Here is a 23,153-nt window from a genome sequence, read left to right as displayed (position 1 = left end):
AGAGCAGTTATCATTACCCCCCCCCCCCCCCCCCATTTGATTGATTTATTTAAATACGTCAGGTTGAAACAAACCAGAATGATTCTTTCAAGAACTGAATCAAAAAAACTAAATATTATACTAAAGAATCATTTAGATGTGTGAAGTTATAATTCTCTCTTTTCTTATTAGTTGTAGTTTTGTTCTGACAGGAGAGATTCCACACTGATAGTACTGCAGTAGTACAGTTATTACAGTATTAGTACTGCAGTAGTGTAGTAGTAGTACAGTAGTACCATGCAGTTATTACAGCAGTAGTACTGTAGTAGTGGTGCAGTACTACAGTGCTACTGCACAGTACTGCAGTACAGGTGCAGTTATTACAGTAGTAGTACTGCAGTAGTATAGTAGTAGTACTGTGTAGTACAGGTGCAGTTATTACAGTAGTAGTACTGCAGTAGTATAGTAGTAGTACTGTGTAGTACAGGTGCAGCAGGTGAAGCTCTCTGGTTGGTTGTTGTTGTTTCTTCCTGTTGGAGGAACCTGAATCCTCCGACAGCTTCATCCACACATGGTCATATAGAGCCACTGAGAACACACACACACACACACACACACACACACACACACACACACACACACACACACACACACACACAAACACACACACACACACAAACACACACACACACACAAACACGCACACACAAACACACACACACACACGCACATATACACACACACGCACACACACACACACACACACACACACACACACACACACACACACACAAACACACACACACACACACACACACACACACACACACACACACACACACACACACACACACACACACACACACACACACACACACACACACACAAACACACACACACACACACACAAACACACACACACACACACACACACACACACACACACACACACACACACACACACACACACACACACACACACACACACACACACACACACATACACACACACACACACACACACACACACACACACATACACACACACACACACACACACACACACACACACACACACACACAAACACACACACACAGACATCATTTAACAGTTATCAGGCTGTAAATATAAATTAAACTTATTATTTCAACTTTTAACTGAAGTTCTTTGATAAATTTATGATGTTTTATAAAGTTGTTAACAGAACTGTGTTTCTGCACATGCTCAGTAGCGTCTGCCGTACACAGAACTACTCTCTGGAGACTGAAAACATGATGCTGTTATTAGTCTTTGGAACGTTTCTAAACAAACTAACATGATGAAGGATCATGTGACCCAGTGCAGCGTGAGACTCACTGACGGGTTTTTAATCAGATATATCAGCTTTGATACAAACACAATACTGGTTAGTAGATCAGTTCACTGTTGGTTTGGATCCAAACATGAAGACAAATACAGAAAATCAGCAGATTGATCCTTTAAGTGTTTGTGTGTGCAGGTGTTTGGTACCTCGCTGATGTTCATCTCTACGGTTCCCGTCCCGTCTCGATCCAGCTGCTGAAACGACTCTGAGCAACACAAACACAACAGAAACGTTAATACAACCTGGAAGCAACTTCTAAACACTTCATTCATACCAACATGTCGCATTTATTTTGTTACTAATGTTCTTTTATTGTGTTATTGTTTTATTATTATTATTGTTAGTATTATTAATCTTATTCTACGAGTATTTAATTGTCTGATTTTAACCATGTAAAAGTCTTATTTTGAAAGGCTAATTGCGGACTTCCTGTTGGATTTAGGTCAGGGGTGTCAGTGTATGATTTATAGATCTTGATGAGACGAATAATTGAGTTTTGGTTTGATCTCTCTACGACATTCCTACGGGCCGTGGCGGCCGTTTAAGCTACATAGGTGGCGCTAGAGAGCACATTTTGGCACTTTAGGGGTTAATTTTCACATTTTATCAAATTTTTGCGTGCCAAATTTGGTGAGTTTTTGAGCATGTTTAGGGGGTCAAATTAAGGGTTTAATGGCGTAATAATAAAGAAACAAACAAACAAACAAACAAACACACGAAAAACATTAGTGTCCTCGCCCAAAAGGCAGAGGACTATAATGTTTTACAGTAGTCCTCTGCCTTTTGGGCTCGGTCCCTAATAATGGTCAGATGTGTTGCAGGAGGCTGATTCATGTCTGTAAAGTGTGAGCTGTCATTACATCCAGTAAATGTCTGTTGGTTTTTATTGATGATGAGGATGTTAAAGCTCCGAGTTTCTGTCAGTTTCACCACAAACATCACAGATTTCACTCATCAGATGTGTTTTTCATCTAAAATGAGCTTTTTTACAGCCAAAACAACCAAATTCTCGTAATAAGTCACTTTAATTCTATTGTTTCATCCTGATCAAATATCTGATGGTTTGTTGAGCCTCTGACAGGATGAAGGTGTTTCCTCTTCAGCCAACGTTCAGCAGCAGGAAACACTGAGCAGCACTTTATATAATCCTGTAAATATCTCTGTTTAAACACTTTATTTCTGCAGTTAAATATAAAACATCGTGTCGTGTGCTACGTACTGAACATGGTCTCCAGTTTGACCAGACAGCAGGTGAAGTTGTCGAAGTCGATCATCTCGTTGTCGGCGTATCGAGCCACCAGCATCTGATACAGCATGTTGTTCAGTTTGAACCCTGCGGACGTCACAGATCACAGGTCGGTGTTAGAGCGAGTCTGTATGAGCTCATCGATGTGTGTGTGACATCACAGCTGAGAGGATTTTACCGCCGTTCTCCAGCGCCAGACGCATCTCGTAAGAGCTCATACAGCCGGATTTATCCAGATCGAACTCTCTGAAGATTCCCTGCAGAGTTCAAACGAGACTCATCATCACATGACAGAAAAACACCTCAAAACAAGTCCTGCAGTCAAACTAACAGTTAATATCACAGCAGCTCTGCAGAGACGAGGATGAGACTCAGTCTGGATGTTGTTGGACTGTTGGACTCACCAACCACTTCTTGATCTTGTTCCAGAGAATCTGAAACTCCAGCAGACCGAGCCGAGCGCTGCCGTCTTTCTGAGATCAGCTCGGTCAAAGTTTACAACGCGACACGTCGACTTTCACAGAGCAACCTGTTTCTGATGAAGGAACGTCAGTAAAACAGGACGAACTCATCTTAAAGGATCCACAGTGTGTCCACACAGTCATTTAAAAGTCTGTGTGAAGCTTCTATTCAGCTTCATCAGTCTGAGTTAGTCATATCAAGTGGATATCTGACACATTTACAGTCTTTGTGTTTCCCTGTTGAGCTGCAGGTGGAAGTATAGTAACAAAAAGAGGAACTTTGGCACTAAAAAGACTGTAACGTTGAAAGATATCTACTTGATTTGACTCATTTGGACGCTGAAGCTTCATATTAGCTTCAGACTGTGGATTTTGTCCTCCATCACTTCCATTGTAAGGTCATTATGAAGGGATCTTCTGATGGTCAGTATGAACAGGAGGAATGATTACAGCAAGAAACACTAAACAGTTGAAATGCTGGACAGTTATATCTTATATATTTACTGTGTATATATATATTCAGCAGACAGCGGGGAGGATACGTCCATGAGGCTGATCATGGATCTGCAGGACTCCATGCTGAACCCGTCCGTCTGCAGGTCTCTGTCTGTAAACACAACCACCACCACAGAAGAAGAACATATCAGTACCAGTTCTTATTAGCTGCTGGTTCGGATCTGAGTCTTAAAGGACCAGTGTGCAGGATTTAGTGGCATCTAGTGGTGAGGCTGCAGGTTGCAACCAACTGAACCCCCTCCCTCCCCTTCCATGGCTGTGAAACTCTAGAACCAGTGTTTGGTTTGTCCCCTCTGGGCTACTGTAGAAGAGGACCTGCTTCCTCTGTAGATATAAAGGCTCATTCTAAGGTAACGAAAACACAACGATTCTTATTTTCAGGTGATTAAACACTAATTAAAACACACTGATGAATATTATATTCTATTTCTGTCAAGTCCGTTCAGCTAGATGCCACTAAACTCTACAAACTGGTCCTTTAAGTAACGACGAGGACAAACACGAGTCCTGCAGCAGCTGATTCTGAGACATTAACATTAAAGCTTGATGTTCATGCAGCTGCTTCCTGTTGGGGACGAGTCTGATCTGACCAATCAGCAGAGGACACAGTCTGCTGTTCGTCATGGTTCTTTGTACCTTCTGGATGTTTCTGTTAGAAGAGTCTCCGTTTCTGTTTCGTGTCTCTTCTTCATCTCTTATTTATTTTTATTTATTTTTATTATTTTAATAAAAACCAGCAGAACTTACGTTTGGACACGACTCGGTTGAGGATGGTCCTGAGCTCTCGCACTGAGATCTCCATGTCCTGATGAGAGAAACATATTCAATAATCCATCAGATATGATATATTATTAACATGATAACAGCTGGTTGATTTTTCTTTTGTAGCTTCAGTTTTAATCTTTTCAGGAGGAAGTGAACTTCATTAACAGAGAGTGCTTTAATTAAAGACCTACTGTGCTCGTTTAATCGGACCGTTCTGATCTGAATCCCATTGAACATCTGTAGAAAGAGAAACCTGCAGCTGGGAGACGGCAGCCATCAAACCTGAGAGAACTGGAGCAGTTTGCTCAAGAAGAGGCTGAACTACCAGTGGAGACGAGTAGAAACCTTATTCACAGTTACAGAAAGAGCTTGACTGCAGTTATTGAGAGGAAAGAGGACCTGTTATGCTCATTTCAGCTCTCCACTAGAGCAGCTTTGCATGATTTCCAGTTAAAACCTCCTTATTTATCTGCTACTGGTCCCTCGGTTCAGCCTCCGTCTCTAACAGGCAGTTTTAGCTCCTGTCTCTTTAAGGCCCCGCCTCCCGATCAGCCTGCTCTGTTCTGATTGGCCAGCTTTACTTATCAGAGTCGTGTTAAGTTACCGCCGATGCAAACCCAACATTTCCTGCTTTATAGCTTCAAATTAAAAGCTTTTAAATGCTGCGCTGTGCGTTGAGCAGACGACCATATACAGAAATCCGTCACCAGCCGACGTCGACTCGCCTGAAAGTAGAAAAAACTGAACGTTCAGAGCAGAGCTGCTGCTTCCTGCTCACAGGGATTACTGCTGTATACATATACATATATATACATATATATGTATATATATGTATATGTATACACACACACACACACACACATATATATATACACATATATACGTATATATATGTATATACATACATATATGTATATATATACATATATACATATATACATATATATGTATATATATACACATATATATACATATATACATATATATGTATATATACATATATATACATATATATGTATATATATGTATATATACATATATATACATATATATGTATATATATGTATATACATATATATGTATATATATGTATATATGTATATATATGTGTGTGTGTGTTTGTGTGTGTATATACATATATATACATATATATGTATATATATACACACACATATATAACAGTAATATATATATACATATATACACACACATATATAACAGTAATATATATATACACACACATATATATATACATATATGTATATATATGTGTGTGTGTGTGTGTGTGTATATATACATATATATATATTACTGTTATATATACATAACTAATATATATATGTATGTATATATACATACATATATATATTACTGTTATGTATATATAACAGTAATATATATATATACACATATATATATACATACACACACACACACACACACACATATATATATATATGTGTGTGTGTGTGTGTGTGTATATACACACGTATATATACATATATATATGTATATATACGTATATATACGTATATATATGACTGAAAATAAGGGAAAGCATCATAGGTCCCCTTTAATATCATGTTACAGTAACTAATAAACGACACTGTGCAGCCCTAAAGTGTACATCGAATAATAAAACAAAACAGGAAGCTGGATGTTAAGCGTATAAAACCCTCAGATATCTTTACTTCCTGTCATCGGATTTAAAAATGAAAGTTAAAGACTTTTCTGTTTCAGTTTATTAAAGTAAGCAGACCGAACATCACTCACGTCTCCGGACAGCTGAGCAAACATGGACCTGAAGGAATCATCGATGTCGCTCTCTGAGATTTCCTCCTGCACAGAAGAAGAAGAAGAACACGACGCTCCTGAGGTCAAAGGTCATCACAACATAAATCCAGGAAACAACGATGAGAAACGTTCACTGCAGTATGATCTTATAATTCACCTCTTCATCAAAGTTTGCCACCACGTCATCGTCCATCTCCCTGCAGAGATCCACACATTATATTATACATTATATATATATATAACATGTTTCTATATTATCTATATTTATATATAACATGTTTCTATATTATCTATATTTATATATAACATGTTTCTATATTATCTATATTTATATAACATGTTTCTATATTATCTATATTTATATAACATGTTTCTATATGATCTATATTTATATATAACATGTTTCTATATTATCTATATTTATATAACATGTTTCTATATGATCTATATTTATATATAACATGTTTGTATATTATCTATATTTATATATAACATGTTTGTATATTATCTATATTTATATATAACATGTTTCTATATGATCTATATTTATATATAACATGTTTCTATATGATCTATATTTATATAACATGTTTCTATATGATCTATATTTATATATAACATGTTTCTATATGATCTATATTTATATATAACATGTTTGTATATGATCTATATTTATATATAACATGTTTGTATATGATCTATATTTATATATAACATGTTTCTATATGATCTATATTTATATATAACATGTTTCTATATGATCTATATTTATATATAACATGTTTCTATATGATCTATATTTATATATAACATGTTTCTATATGATCTATATTTATATATAACATGTTTCTATATGATCTATATTTATATATAACATGTTTGTATATTATCTATATTTATATATAACATGTTTGCATATTATCTATATTTATATATAACATGTTTGCATATTATCTATATTTATATATAACATGTTTGTATATTATCTATATTTATATATAACATGTTTGTATATTATCTATATTTATATATAACATGTTTGTATATTATCTATATTTATATATAACATGTTTGTATATTATCTATATTTATATATAACATGTTTGTATATTATCTATATTTATATATAACATGTTTCTATATTATCTATATTTATATATAACATGTTTCTATATGATCTATATTTATATATAACATGTTTCTATAGTATCTATATTTATATATAACATGTTTCTATATTATCTATATTTATATATAACATGTTTCTATATGATCTATATTTATATATAACATGTTTCTATAGTATCTATATTTATATATAACATGTTTCTATATTATCTATATTTATATATAACATGTTTCTATATGATCTATATTTATATATAACATGTTTCTATAGTATCTATATTTATATATAACATGTTTCTATATGATCTATATTTATATATAACATGTTTCTATAGTATCTATATTTATATAACATGTTTCTATATGATCTATATTTATATATAACATGTTTCTATAGTATCTATATTTATATATAACATGTTTCTATATGATCTATATTTATATATAACATGTTTCTATAGTATCTATATTTATATAACATGTTTCTATATGATCTATATTTATATATAACATGTTTCTATAGTATCTATATTTATATATAACATGTTTCTATATGATCTATATTTATATATAACATGTTTCTATAGTATCTATATTTATATATAACATGTTTCTATATGATCTATATTTATATATAACATGTTTCTATAGTATCTATATTTATATATAACATGTTTCTATATGATCTATATTTATATATAACATGTTTCTATAGTATCTATATTTATATATAACATGTTTCTATATGATCTATATTTATATATAACATGTTTCTATATGATCTATATTTATATATAACATGTTTCTATATGATCTATATCAGACTCACTGGGTCTCGGACTGTTTCTCGGTGAAAACTCTCAGGACAAAGTCGGCCTCCTTCGACGGTTCGAAGGTCGACGGGACGATCAGGTATTCGCCTGGCGGGAGGCGGAGCCTGGTGCTCACCTCTCGCAGGTTGATGAAGGTCTCGGAGCGAGCGCAGGAGGAGTTACGCAGGAAGAAGTCTTTCTTCATGTGGACGCTCTGACAGCCTCGGTACTGGCGGACAGACGGACGCCGGCGTTAGCTTCTAGAGGCTAAATGTGACATAAAACTGTTTGATGTAAAAGTTTAAACCTGAACCTGAACTCATGACTCACCTGCTCGGGAATCTGTGAACGACAAACAAAACAGAGAGAAAGTCAAACAAGCTGAAACAGACCCAACAACACGCTGCTTGTTTCTGAAGTAAGCTAGTTAGCTGCTCCATGGTTACCACGGTGACAGTCTCTGCGGTTGTTTGGTTGTTTGAGATGGTTTATATGTTATATATAACAGAGAGAACTGCTTGCTGGGCTGTTCTGGGTGTGTTTCAAGGTGCTGTTATGTGGTTGCTATGGTAACCAGAGTGGTTGCTATGGACAGGTGGGTGGTTGTTAGGATGTAGTTAGAGAGGCGGCGCTGTCACCACAGAGAGAGAGAGAGAGAGAGAGAGAGAGCTGTGTACAACATTATATTCTCAGTGACCTTTGACCTCTGACCTCATAGATGGCGAAGCCGATGGTGTGCATGTCTTGGCCGTGGCGGCGGAAGCGGCGGCGGTCCTTCTGCATCAGAGCCACCAGGAAGCTGCAGGCGGCCTCGTCGTCCTCGGGGTCGTCGTCCTCCTCCAGCAGCGTGATCTTGTACTGAGGGTTGATCCAGAACGTGTCTGTGTGAAAAGCATCATGGGAAACGTAGTTTTCATTAGCAGAGAAGGAGCACAGCGTCCAAAACACAGAAACAAAGGAGAAATATTCACACACCGGATACCGCGAGAAGAATCTAACGATGCGACGTGTTGACGCACATATTACATCATTTCCTGTTCGCATAAAACATGATCAGTATGAAGAGTTAACTATCTGACTGTGACTGTGTTTCCTCTACAATATCTGTCTTACTGTATATAAACTTTATATATATTTATATATTTATATGGACTCTACAGAGACTCTCACAGAGAGATTTAATAAGCCTGATCTTCCTCTCTCTCTTCTCCTCTTCTTCCTCATGTGTTCTTGTTTGGCTGCAGAGTTTTGGTGATATTTGTCCCGTGTGTTAGAGCTGCTTCTCTTTAGCGGCGCCGTCAGCTAACCTGCAGTCACATCACCAGACAACGACTCAGACTCTGGTTTCAGCACAGACAGAGGCTCCAGAACACATTTCATTCATTTGATGCTTTTAGTCCAAAGAAACTTTCAATAAGTGTCAGTAAAGACGTCACAGGCCGATAAAACCTGTTGTAGCCTAGAAGAGCTAACAATGCTAACAATGCTAACAATGCTAACAATGCTAACAATGCTAACCAACAGGGTTGTCAATGAATGTCCTAAATTCAGTCATATAATTGAACATCCAGCCATCAGTTTGTCGACCTGTCAGCGGCTGATCAGTGTTTGTTCTGACGTTATTTGACTTCCTGCAGCGGCTGATCTGACTGGTTTCCTGTTCCGGGTTGTTAGAATGCAAGAAGGATGTAAGTAGTTATTGATTAGATTAGATGAGATGTAAAGGAATCTGCAAATAAGCTTTTGACCGTGTACGAGGGCTTGAAATGAACCTCTGCCGACCCGCCAAACGCAAGTAACAATGAAACCGTCCAGCTCATCCTACAGTCACCATGACGACGAGCGTTGGCTCGGAGCAGCGTGAGGAAGATCAAACAAACTGAACCGCTGGATTAATGTGATTAATCTGTGAGTCAGTTCGTTCATAATGTGCAGATTTCTGACCGGACCAACAAACACAAACGAGCAGAAGAAGAAGACAGAGGATGAAGATGAAAATGAAGAAGAGGAGGACCGCTGGATCTACACATCTGTCAAAGAGATTTATTATCTTTTATTTTTACTGATATTTATGGTCAAATCGATCGAGCGGCTCTTATCATCTGAGATTCTGATTGGCTGATCACTTTAAATCTAGTAGCCATCAGCTGGTGATCAAAACAGCTCATTTCAAGCCCTGAATGTGAGATTGTGAGTAATAATGTGGTTTATCAGGTTGGTGGTGGACCAGACCTGTCAGTACTTCGGTTTTCATTTAATTGAGTGGAACACAGTAGAAGGAAAACTCTGGATGTGAGAAGCAGGCTGGAAACAAACAGCGAGTCAGTGTGTCCCTGTTCTCCTCACTGGGATGGTTCCTGCAGCCGCCGGCGGTGCTTCCTCTCCTCCAGCCGCCCTCAAACATCACCGTGATCCAGAAGCTGGTGGAGTCCTGACTGAGAACGTCTGGAGTCAGATTACAGATCTCCAACCTGGAGAACTGACGCAGAAAGTCCTGAAACGACATCCTGACACAGAAACAGACACACTTCACCGTCTGCGTCCTGTAAATTTAACTCTTCAAGGTTCATCCAAACAGTGTGAACCTACCAGAACTCTCCGTCCTCCATCTTACAGAGCAGCTCGTCTTTCTCCGCCGAGTCGATGGAGTTCCACTCTGAGGAGCTGACACGCCAACAACAATCTGATTATTATTATAATCAGATTATTCTACTCTCCACTGGCATTATTTCATTTATAAAAGCCGTTCTGTGCATTAGAAGGAAACTTGCAAATAAGGATGCACGATATTGGATCTTTTGCCGATATCTGATATGCTGATATTTCCAACTCATTGTGGCCGATACTGATATATGAACATGTTCTTTCCAGCTGGCTGAGGAGACTATTATACCTGCAGCATAGATTGAACTAAATATGATCAATAAAAACAATATATGAAGGAAGAACTGAGGAAGACTGGAGTTCAGGAGCTCAGCATTAAAACTTTAATGAAGCTGCCAAGTGGGAGCAGCAGTAGAGTTTTCATTGAGTTTATTAGACAGACAGGATTAATGTGTAGGATTTAATCTCTGGTCCTCATCCGGAGCAGAAGGTGGCGCTAATGCACCTGATACGCTGGTTGACAACCGCCGTTATAAACCAAAAAGAAGAAGTTTTTTTTTCCAAACAGAGTGATACCTCCTGTCAGCCGAGGTGTTTCCTATCTGTGCAGCTGAACATAGCAGCTCCTCCACGGACTGTTTCACCCTGACGGTCCCGGTGTTTCCTCCGCAGGCTGCACTTCACTCAGCCGCCCGTCAGACCCGCTGCTTCTTCCTGCTGAATAACACACCGGTGCTCCGGTTGGATCCACATGGAGAGCCGGGGCTAACGTTAGCTGAGAGGCTAGCGGAGCGTTAGCCGCAGCATGTTAGGAAGCACAGACAGCTAGCACAGACAGCTAGCACAGACAGCTAACACAGACAGCTAGCACAGACAGCTAACACAGACAGCTAGCACAGACAGCTAGCACAGACAGCTAACACAGACAGCTAACACAGACAGCTAACACAGACAGCTAACACAGACAGCTAGCCTCCGCTAGCAGCAGCAGCGGGTCTGACGGGCAGTTGAGTGAAGTGCAGCCTGTGGAGGAAACATCGGGACTGTCAGGGTGAAACAGTCCGGCGGCGGAGGAGAAGGCAACATATCAGCCTCTCACAATCAGCAGAAAATGTTCATTTCGGCCGATGCCGATATTTCATTTTAGAGCTTATATCGGCCGATATCGATGACGTTCTGATAATATCGTGCATCCCTACACGTAACAGTAATGCTCTTCGCTCACAGAGAATCTTTTTGTTGACTGTGCTGAAGCTTTTATGTATGTGGCTCCCTGTACTTCCATTACAGTCACTGGTTTCTCTGCATCATCATCTATCTGCCATGTCAGTGGGGAGACATACGACAGGTTTGTCTCGTCCAGGACACTCCTGCTTAAATATAAAAGTTAAATTTATAATATAAAATTACAGTTATCTTCCTGCTCTGCTGCTGATTTGATGAACAGACGACATGTTTGGTCATAAAGGTGTAAAAGTGAAGCACTGACTTGTCGCTCCAGGCTCCGGTCCACTCCACCTGACCCCAGGGGTTTCTGATCCGGATCAGACGCTCCTGACGGCCGCGGTAGTCCACCTGAAGACAAACATGAAGAATCAGCTCTGACAGACTTTAACCACTGACGGTCATGTGAAGGTAAAATAACACTGACGCAGTGAGTCTTTGCTGGCCGGGTTTTAATGTTAAAGTGACACCTGAACTCACCTGTCTGAGTGCAGTCACAGAGTAGGCGTGGCCTTTGACCAGCTTCTTGAAAGTGACCGCCTCCATGTCGAAGGCGCTGGTGATCTGAGGGCGGATAATAATGTGTGGATAACACATAAACATGCTAACAGGACGGCGAGCTAAATAACTGACAGCTGATATTTTGTCCTCTCTGACTCGCTGTCGCTAACTCTGTCAAGCACTTTGAACTGCACACTGTATGAACACTGTACAAATAGAGTTTGATTGATTGATTGACTGATTGATTGACTGATTGATTGCAAAGTTAGCAACCATGATTCAGAGTGGACACAACTTGCCGATGTTTCTGTTCTAACAGCAACCGATTTATCAATAATGAGTCTTTGATTTGACTTCAGTTTTACTGAAACAGCAACAGGCTGATTTTATCAGCTTGAGCTAGCTAGCTTATCAAGCTAACATTAGCTCCATGAACTTGTTGAAAACTCATGTTTACTTTTTAATATTTCCAGTTGACTCAGTGTTAAACAATAAGTCTTAAATATGAGGCTAAAGCTAACACACTGACCAAAGCTAACAGAATGAGGCTAATGCTAACATACTAGGCTAAATATAACAGACTGAGACTAAAGCTAACAGACGAAAATCTTCCTCATCAGGTAATGAAACATGTAGAGCACGTGGACATAAAAGGATTAACAGTATGTTTCATACTGATGGACGATGGCTGACTGATGTGTTTGACAAATGTTAACTATCACGGCTAACGTTGACATAAACTCTGATTGCATCCACAAAGTGAAATAGAAAGTTTCTTTTCTTTAAGTGAAACCTGTAAGCACACAAACTAACATAGTTAGCTAATGAAATGCTAACTCTCAGCCTTGGAAGTAACACAGTTACAACTGTGAGCTGGTGAGCTGGACATGCTAACGTTAGCATCTACCATTAAATAAAAATACTTTAGCTCTCATGTTTTCAGAAGCTCTTTGCATTCATGCATCTACAGCTCCGTGTACAACTGCTGTGACAGGTTACTGTTGCTAAGCTGTGATTGGACGATCTCTGTTTGGGGGCGGGGTTAAGCTAACAGTGTTTGTGTGAGACACTGACGTCGATGGAGCAGCCCAGCAGCGAGCCTCTCTCCAGAGCTTTGCTGATGATGCGGGGAAGATCTCTAGGGGCTTTCCTCAGCTCGTACATCTCCGCCACGCCGCCTGTGAAGTCCTCAAAGCCTTCAGTGGTGCTGCCGCCCGACAATGCCTCATACGAGCCGTTCAACCTCCAGACACACAGCAAACACACAGCAAACACACAGGAAACATACAGCAAACACACAGCAAACACACAACAAACACACAGGAAACATACAGGAAACGCACAGGAAACATACAGCAAACACACAGGAAACATACAGCAAACACACAGGAAACACACAGGAAACGCACAGTAGTTTGTGGAAGCCAACACCAACTCTGATTCATACATTTAAGCCAGTTTTAAGTTGACTCTGACAGGGTCTGACAGGGTCTGACAGAGTCTGACAGGGTCTGACAGGGTCTGGCAGGGTCTGACAGGGTCCAGGTAGGTGGGCAGAGCTTACTTGGCGTAGGCCTTCTCCAGCAGAGCGCTCCAGAACTCGCTGCCTTCAGCCGAGTGGACGAACATCAGCTCTCCGTCTTTGACCGGCAGCCGGTCGTCGATCACCACGTCCACCCACTCGCCGAACTGCCAGAACTACAGAGAGCAGGTTTCTGATTTATCTCCTTTAATTCAGGTCAAAAACAAAATCTGGATCCCAAAATATTAATTAAAAACTACAAATTAGATCATAAACACACATATTCTACTCAAATGATGGAGTAGAATATCACTGTTTACTGCCACCTGGTGACAGGAACCCAACTCTTCCATCATGAACAGGTGAGAGGGCGTGGCCTGTCAGCGGCGAGCAGGTGGAGTCTCACCTGGAAGTGGAAGATGCCGGCGTATTCATGGTTGAAGCTCTGACCGTGAGGAACGACGCGATGCAGCAGCTGATTGTTCAGAGTCAGAGAGCCGATCGCAGCCAGCAGCCAGCAGTCACCTGAACGACACAGACTGAGCTGAAGAAACCTTCAGCTACACGACCTCAAACATAGAAGAGTACGTCAAAGTTGAAGAAAAACACTCAGTCAGACAGAGTTCAGTGTTCCCCATCACGTTCCCCATCACGTTCCCCATCACGTTCCCCATCATGTTCCCATCACGTTCCCCATCATGTTCCCCATCACGTTCCCATCACGTTCCCCATCACGTTCCCCATCACGTTCCCCATCACGTTCCCCATCACGTTCCCATCATGTTCCCCATCACGTTCCCCATCACGTTCCCATCACGTTCCCCATCACGTTCCCCATCACGTTCCCCATCACGTTCCCATCACGTTCCCCATCACGTTCCCATCACGTTCCCCATCACGTTCCCATCATGTTCCCCATCACGTTCCCCATCACGTTCCCATCACGTTCCCATCACGTTCCCATCATGTTCCCCATCACGTTCCCCATCACGTTCCCATCACGTTCCCCATCACGTTCCCCATCACGTTCCCCATCACGTTCCCATCATGTTCCACATCACGTTCCCATCACGTTCCCATCACGTTCCCATCACGTTCCCCATCACGTTCCCATCACGTTCCCCATCACGTTCCCCATCACGTTCCCATCACGTTCCCATCACGTTCCCATCACGTTCCCCATCACGTTCCCATCACGTTCCCATCACGTTCCCCATCACGTTCCCCATCACGTTCCCATCACGTTCCCCATCATGTCCCCCATCACGTTCCCATCACGTTCCCCATCACGTCCCCCATCACGTTCCCATCACGTTCCCATCACGTTCCCCATCACGTTCCCCATCACGTTCCCATCACGTTCCCCATCATGTCCCCCATCACGTCCCCCATCACGTCCCCCATCACGTTCCCATCACGTTCCCCATCACGTTCCCATCACGTTCCCCACCATGTTCCCCATCATGTTCCCATCACGTTCCCATCACGTTCCCCATCACGTCCCCCATCATGTTCCCATCACGTTCCCATCACGTTCCCCATCACGTTCCCCATCATGTTCCCCATCATGTCCCCCATCATGTTCCCATCACGTTCCCATCACGTTCCCCATCACGTTCCCCATCATGTTCCCCATCATGTCCCCCATCATGTTCCCATTAGTTCCCATCACGTTCCCCATCATGTCACATTCACACCTACAGGCGATTTAGAGTCACCAGTTAACTTAACCGGCCGGCGGTTCGAACCCACAACCGTCTCGCTGTGAGGCGACCGTGCTGACCGATGCACCACTGGGCCACTGGGCCACTGAGCATTCTCACATATTTCACCAGTATGTTTTGGACATTTCACTGGTATTTTCTTTACTTATGTCAGGATAACGATCTTAAAAGACAAACCTTGATAAGTTGTGATAATGTGTTGAGATGAGGGTTTAACATACAGTAAATCTATAATAATCATCTATCACAGTAATAACAGCGTCTGTGTTCCTGTCATCTTCACATCCTTACAGGAAATGTTAACGTGCAGACTGATCAGCTGACTCCATTATCTCCTCAGACTGTCTGTGGGGACGTAATGCTACGCTAAACGCTAACAACAACAACAACAACATGAGCTGCTCTCACATTAAAGGAGCTTCCTGCTGATGCAGTTCCCATCACACTGATCAATAAACTGATCAATACAAGGTCAGGAGTGATGAGCTGAGTGCTGCCTTCAGGTGCTCCGGGAAATATTCAGTTCAGTTGATGATACAACATTTCTCATAAGCTCAGGGTCTCTGATACTTATACTTATGTACTTTTACTGCAATACTTTAACTACATCAAGCTCATAATACTTATGTACTTTTACTGCAATACTTTAACTAACTTTAACTTTAACTGTGTGTGTTTATGAAACCTGTGATATTGATCTTGATGGACTTCCTGTATAAATAAAGACTAATAATAATAATAATAATAATAATGATGTTAAATCATCAACACTGACTTCAGATGTTTCCTGGAACTGAAAACCTCGTCGGCTTCTGATCAAACTGTTTTATGATCGTTAGTTTTATTATGTTCATGTTTTAAAATATTGATTTTATTTGTTATTTGACTGATTTTAATCTATTTTTATTTCTCGTGTGCATTAGTCTCGATCTGTTTAACTTGTTATCTGTGAAGCACTAACCTGTATGAAGCTATATGAATAAACTTTGATTGATTGATTGATTGATTGATGAGGACATGTCCTCCTCACTTGTCAAAATCCTGTTTTGTTGCTTCACTCTTCATTTCCTCCACTGGTGTGGTCTCTCTCTCTCTCTCTCTCTCTCTCTCTCTCTCTCTATATATATATATATAAATATATAATGTGTGTATGTTTTCATATATATTATATATTATATATTATGTCTATAAACAGTTTTCAGATGGGGTGGGGGGACAGATTTGACGTTACAGATGCCCCTCCCCTCCCTGTTGACTCTGTGTTTACTCTCTGACACATACAGTCAGCTGGTCTCCTAGCAACCGTCGTCAGGGAAGTTCCCTCCGGTCCACAGTGTGATACACAATGAGTGAGGTCACATGACCGACAGACTCACCCAGCTCTCCCTGACAGACGTCCGTCCTCGTGGCTCCGTCCACGATGAACTGAGGGTCCTCTATCAGCTCCTGAAACAGCCAATCAGAGACAGCGTCTGCGTTACATCACCGCCCTCAGGATGAGGACGCCGTGAACATATTCACTCCTCAGTGCTCGCAGTCAGACATTGATCTGGGTCTAAATGATGTTCATGTTCCTGCTTTTCATTGCAGTTTGTGTTTTATTGACTTCAAAAAGTAAAACTGTGGATCAGTGTTTCCTAAAGATCTTCAGTTTACTGTCAGAGAGACTAAAACTAGAAAATATTCACATTTAACAAGCCGGAATCAGAGAATTTGGACTTTTTTTCTTAATCTTTAATTAATCGATTATCAAAATAGTTGGTGATTAATTTAATAATTGGCAAACTAATTAATTGATTAATATTTACAGACCCTGAGTCTAAGAGGTTCTTCTGGTGTTTTAAAAACTGCAATGCTAAACCATGCTAACCATGCTAACATTCTAAACCATGCTAAACCATGCTAACCATTCTAAACCATGCGAAACCATGCTAACATTCTAAACCATGCTAACCATTCTAAACCATGCTAAACCATGCTAACCATTCTAAACCATGCTAACCATGCTAACATTCTAAACCATGCTAAACCATGCTAACCATGCTATCCATGCTAACCATTCTAAACCATGCTAAACCATGCTAACCATGCTAACCATTCTAAACCATGCTAACCATGCTAACCATGCTAACCATGCTAAGTGTACAAACATTCACATGTTCAAGTGTCGGACTGGGTGTAAAATCAACTTACATAACAATCAACAATCATCTTTCTGAATCGATTAATTAAAGTTCCTAAACTGTATTTTTGTAATGATGTTAGTTATATTAATGATGGTGTGATAAACGCACCGGACAGCTGACAAAGTCCAGATAATTACATGGTCACACCAGAAAGTTCATCTGCACATCTTCATGAAGTATCTGGTTGGTGATGTAGTGACTGTTTGCTGTGAACTGGACCGTTTCCCCCTCATGACACTTTGTTGTTCATCATTTCATCCAATAAAACTTTATTAAAGAGGGGAAAAAGCTCTCTGAGCTAGCTAGCTTGCTAAATGTCAGTTAGCATGTTAGCTTAGCCGCTAATGAAACAATAAGTTGACCCCGTTTATTTAAAGCTGTATCAGCATCATGACCTCCTCACTGTGTGTAAACCGTGTAGCAACACAGATAATAAGCTACGTCAGCTTCCTCCATTTTGGACTCAGCTCTGTCAGGACGGCTCGTGATTGGTCAACGGAACAGTTTTCCATTTTAAATGCTGGTTTGTGTTTAGTCTGATAAAAGCTGATCCAGTGTAGAGCTGAGCCTGACAAGCTGAGTCTGAGATGTCCTAAACAGGCCACCGTACAGAGGAACTCTTCTGATTCAGGGACGACAGTACAGCGTCTCAGTGCTGAGCTTTCTACCAAACAGTCACTTTCTTCTTCTGAACGCCGCATTGATTCAGTGACATCAGCTGAGGGCCGCACAGGAAGCAGCGTCTGACTCACAACAACAAGAGTCTCTGAGCTGAATCTGTGACAGTCAGCTGATTTACTCTGAGCACAAAGAAACTCTGTTTGTGACAGAGATGCTAAATGTCACCTCTGCTGCTTTCTTCATGAAACAGTCATCATCTAAAACTGTCTCCACATCAGAGCCGAGTCATCACACCTCTTCCTCACAGCGAGTGAGCGAAGTCTAGAGGACGGGGCGGCCGCTCGCCGGCGGGGCGGCCGCTCGCCGGCGGGGCGGCCGCTCGCCGGCAAGGCGCCGGGGAGCTCTGGAGCAATGACATCCGGAGTCACACCGGATTTTGCTTTGATCCAGAGCTGTTCACAGGGTCTATCAGGGTCTACAGAGTTCTGGTTCTATTATGGGTCTACCAAGTTCTGGTTCTCACAGTGGGCCTACGTTCTATCAGGGTCTATAGAGTTCTGGTTCTATTATGGGTCTACCAAGTTCTGGTTCTCACAGTGGGTCTACGTTCTATCAGGGTCTACAGAGTTCTGGTTCTGTTAGGGTCTTTGTTCTACAGAGTGCTGGTTCTTACAGTGGGTCTACGTTCTATCAGGGTCTACAGAGTTCTAGTTCTATCAGGGTCTACAGAGTTCTAGTTCTATCAGGGTCTACAGAGTTCTGGCTCTTACAGTGGGTCTACATTCAATTAGGGTCTACAGAGTTCTGGTCCTATCAGGGTCTTTGTGCTACAGAGTGCTGGTTCTTACAGTGGGTCTACGTTCTGTCAGGGTCTACAGAGTTCTGGTTCTCACCGTGGGTCTCTTCCACTCCACCCCTCTGGTTTTGGCGCTGAAGGATCCAAGCTCCTTGAAGCCCAGCGAGGTGGGCTCTGCGGGGAACATTGGGTCCTGGAACAAGGATCCATTCTGCAGGCAGTCCTCCTTCAGGGTCTGGAAGTCCTGGTTCAGGTGCTGCACAGCCTGCTGGACCGAGCCCAGTCCTCCGGCCCGCTGCCGGTCCTTCTGGATCCGCCCGGACACACCTCCGAACATCCTGACCCACAACAACAGAGACCCTGATCAGCATCAGAACCACAGAGCAGACCAGTCACAGAGGTGTGAGCTCTGGTTCTGTGTTCAGGAACTTCCAGGTTCTCCTTTAACAGAACGTTTCCTGATTTTACAGTTTGGTTGCATCTAATAAGTCTTCATTTCATCACAGAACCAAGAACCTGACAGCAGAACCTCGAGGAACCCTGTGAGGAGGTTCTCATGGTGAAGATACAGATGAGACAGAAGAAATAAACATGCAGAGGTTTGTACCTGATCTCCGTCCAAAAGGCTCGTAGGAAGCTGCGAGGAAACAGATCTGGTGAGTTCAGTTTACTGACGACCAGCAGAACAACAACAACAACAACAACAACAACAACAACAACAACTAAACCAACAAACATATATTATATATAACAATCATTAAAAGAAACAACAGAAACGGTTTCACTGTAAATCTGATCTGAATCGATCGATCCTTTCAATCATTCATCAAATATGTTTGTGTTAAAGCACAAGTCTGCTGATTTTCTTTATTTGTCTTCATGTTTGGATCCAAACCAACAGTGAACTGATCTACTAACCAGTATTGTGTTTGTATCAAAGCTGATATATCTGATTAAAAACACGTCGGTGAGTCACACCGCTGCACTGGGTCACATGTTCCTTCATCATGAAGAGTTTGGTCGCGTTAGTTTGTTTAGAAACGGCTCCAAAGACTAATAACAGCATCATGTTTTCAGTCTCCAGAGAGTAGTTCTGTGTAAGGCAGACGCTACTGAGCATGTGCAGGGTCAGCTCCACCCTCTCGTCCAAATATGGTCATTTCTGGCTCCAGAAATCCAAGATGGCGACGGTCAAAATGCAAACTCGAGGCTTCAAAATACAAGCTCACAAAGAAACGAGTGACGTCACGGCGGCTACGTCCGGTATTTTATACTTCCTGTGGTCAGTAGATCAGTTCATTGTTGGTTTGGATCCAAACATGAAAAATCTAGAAAATCACCAAACACATCCTTAAAGTCTCAAAGCTAATTTGACTTTCTGATGACACTAAACCAGTCTGATGATGTGGCTCTATGAACTATAACTCTAATTGTATTATTATCCATTTACTGGAAACCAGCATGAATGTAAACATGCTCCATTAGAGAAACCAAGAAGCTCTGATGATGTTTGTCCATCAGAGACGTGAGCAGCGCCGCCAGAGGAAAACACTTTACAGCCTCATCTTCAGATCAATGAGCTGACTCAGCACTCTGACAGCTCCATCAGACTGGGATCAGACAGGGATCAGACTGGTTTTATTCCAGCAGCAGGATGCGGTTTGTAAATGAGGGTGAACACCACGTTTTAGTTTTTCATTCTGTGAGAGAAACGATCTCATCTCAAGTCCATTTAGTAGCTCTTCTTGAGCTTTCATGTAATATCATATGGTCTTCATCAGCAGATGGAGTTTGGCCGGTTGTCACGGAGACAAAGTTGTTTTTTTTTTTCTGAGCACTTTAAGGAAACTGAGAAACCGACAATCTGTCTGCTGATGAAGATCATGTGATGTGATCGAAAGCTCCAGAACAGCTACTAAATGGAGGTGAGATAAAGATACTGTTCAGCTGCTTTATAAATAAAGGTTTATTATTATTGACTGTTTCAGCTCTTTGTCACATTTTACTGTGATTATAAAAACACATTAAATAAATATATATTATTATAATCAATAATAAAGATTATAGATTATCCTGATGAACAAACGATGATACAAATATTGAAATAAAGTGAAACTTTTATAGTTTTTATAGTGTTGAAATGAGTCAATTTATTGTTTCAGTCAGAAAAAAATACAATTTTCTCCTTAAAACTGAGATTTCAGGACAGATTTATTTTATAACTTTATGTTATTGATCTGCAATCATTTCATAAGATACTAATCAGGTTCAGCTGTTACACTTCCGGTTAATTAATTCCAGTTAATTACTTGTGTAAGGAACTAATGATGAGGTAAAGTTTACAATCATAGATGAATATTATTATTAAATCATGGATCCTTAAAATATATTTATTTTATTTTAGGGAATCTGCGATTCAACTGTGATCATTAAAAACAACATAATAACAATAAACGACGATGATTTCCAGTAAATAAAGTGATGAAGAGTTATTTAATGATCACATCGTGACGCTGCAGGAGCAGCTCTCTGATTGGAGGATAAACAGGATGAAAACACGTGTGACTGCGGCCTCAAATATCACGGATCAGAAACATTTTACTGATTTATATTCACCAGACAATAACACAATCATCATCATCATCATCATCATCATCACAGACTCACCGGGTGTGTCGGTCAGTCCGCCGCAGAGTCCCGCTGCAGCCTCAGGATGCTGCAGTACTGTAGTACTCCGTGCAGTAGTACTCCGTGCAGTAGTACTGGAGTACTGTGTACTGTACTGGGTGCCGGTGTGGATGCTGTTTTGCAGTACCGAGCCCCGCCCGGTGGGAGGGGCGGAGCTACACCACCTACACCGTCACAGCTGACATCACATCCGGTCCTTCAGTCGCAGAGAAGCTGCTGCTTCATCATTTACACATCAAAGTTTATTTTCATTTATTCTGTCACAAGTTTTCATTCACAAAAAAACAGCTGTAACTGCACGCTACGCGGTGACGTCACCACGTCGCTCAACTGGATTAAAATCCCGCTTGAACGCTAAAACACAGACCAGAGTTTAGATGTGTCATTTATTTTGAAATGTATTTAAAATATATAATGATCTGCAGCATGTTGTCTTGTTATTGTTACTGGAATAATAAACATCAACAAACAGCTGGATTCAATATGTATAAATATATGTATATATATATATATATGTAATAATCCCTGATACGCTGCTGTGTAACATTAATTAAACATTAATTAACATCTTTATTATTTATTTCTCTTGTTATTACAGTAACTTCCTTCAGTCTTTGGCTGCTGATGTGTGGTGACGTGTTTTCATGTCGTGACTCTGAACCAACCAGATGTTTCCTGAAGAAAAGCTTCCTGTAACTGTGATTGGCTGAGCTGTTTCAGAGCTCTGAGAGCAGTGATGTGATTGGCTGAGAGAGTATTTAATAATCACCACACCTGCTGATCAATATTCACCTTTACTCAGCTGTTTTTGCACGTTGCTGCTGCATTTACATGAACCACGGTAGCAGGCAGAGACGCCCACCGAGCACCTGTAGGACCGGGTCCAGTAAACAGGAACCAGACCGACTCTGAACCGGGTCGGCTCTTAACCAGATCTGAAGCGGACCAGATCTGGACCGGACCAGATCTGTGCAAACTGCTGCTTTTTGGTTGTAATGGATCAGATGTTCGAGACGTTTCAGTTTCATGTTTTAATTAGTTGGTGTGACGTCATGACAGCGGAGGGGGGCGTGTCCCGCGGGCCGTCATTCCGCCGCCCGACTCTACTGCGCAGACTCCAAATGACGTCACACAAGCAAAGTGGCCGCTCTCCCGGCTTCACTTTGACATGGCGGCAGGAAGTGGAGACGCGTCGTCCATCTTTACGTACAGTCACGTTTCT

General features: G+C 41.0%; 1 protein-coding gene across 6 annotated transcripts; it reads right to left on the bottom strand.

The window, feature by feature from the left end:
* Window positions 1-442: 442 nt before the first annotated feature.
* LOC121913929 (calpain-1 catalytic subunit-like) lies at window positions 443-22,380 on the bottom strand. Of its 6 annotated transcripts, XM_042436778.1 has the most exons (23): window positions 21,911-22,373; window positions 19,851-19,880; window positions 19,341-19,581; window positions 17,017-17,086; window positions 14,323-14,441; window positions 13,959-14,092; window positions 13,469-13,637; window positions 12,374-12,457; window positions 12,159-12,244; window positions 10,655-10,729; window positions 10,412-10,572; window positions 8,777-8,946; window positions 8,396-8,407; window positions 8,083-8,294; window positions 6,283-6,322; window positions 6,105-6,170; window positions 4,314-4,371; window positions 3,593-3,657; window positions 2,994-3,062; window positions 2,768-2,846; window positions 2,563-2,676; window positions 1,490-1,548; window positions 443-567 (listed from the first exon to the last, which is right to left on the bottom strand). In XM_042436778.1, exons 3-23 carry the CDS (start codon window positions 19,578-19,580, stop codon window positions 541-543), a joined length of 2,109 nt encoding a protein of 702 aa, XP_042292712.1. In that variant the 5' UTR covers window position 19,581; window positions 19,851-19,880; window positions 21,911-22,373; the 3' UTR covers window positions 443-540. The 6 variants fall into 6 exon arrangements, 5 of the variants coding, with proteins under 5 accessions (XP_042292712.1, XP_042292731.1, XP_042292725.1 ...); XR_006100404.1 differs by lacking the exons at window positions 443-567; window positions 1,490-1,548 and adding an exon at window positions 4,523-4,568 and having other exon boundaries at window positions 2,585-2,676; window positions 21,911-22,380; XM_042436797.1 differs by lacking the exons at window positions 12,374-12,457; window positions 13,469-13,637; window positions 13,959-14,092; ... (3 more) ...; window positions 19,851-19,880; window positions 21,911-22,373 and having other exon boundaries at window positions 447-567; window positions 12,080-12,347.
* Between the last annotated feature and the right edge of the window lie 773 nt (window positions 22,381-23,153).

The sequence above is a fragment of the Thunnus maccoyii genome, chromosome 2 (genome assembly GCF_910596095.1).
Source record: "Thunnus maccoyii chromosome 2, fThuMac1.1, whole genome shotgun sequence".
Classification (NCBI taxonomy): domain Eukaryota; kingdom Metazoa; phylum Chordata; class Actinopteri; order Scombriformes; family Scombridae; genus Thunnus; species Thunnus maccoyii.
This window is presented reverse-complemented; position numbering and strand designations above follow the sequence as displayed.

Bases quoted from the DNA above. Each gene is read 5' to 3' on its own strand.
- LOC121913929 (XM_042436778.1), bottom strand. From the start codon at position 19,580: ATGTTCGGAGGTGTGTCCGGGCGGATCCAGAAGGACCGGCAGCGGGCC. The intron at 14,093-14,322 runs GTGAGACTCCAC...TGCTCTCTGTAG, and splicing joins CCGGCATCTTCCACTTCCAG to TTCTGGCAGTTCGGCGAGTG. The intron at 12,245-12,373 runs GTGAGTTCAGGT...GTTTGTCTTCAG, and splicing joins CTGTGACTGCACTCAGACAG to GTGGACTACCGCGGCCGTCA.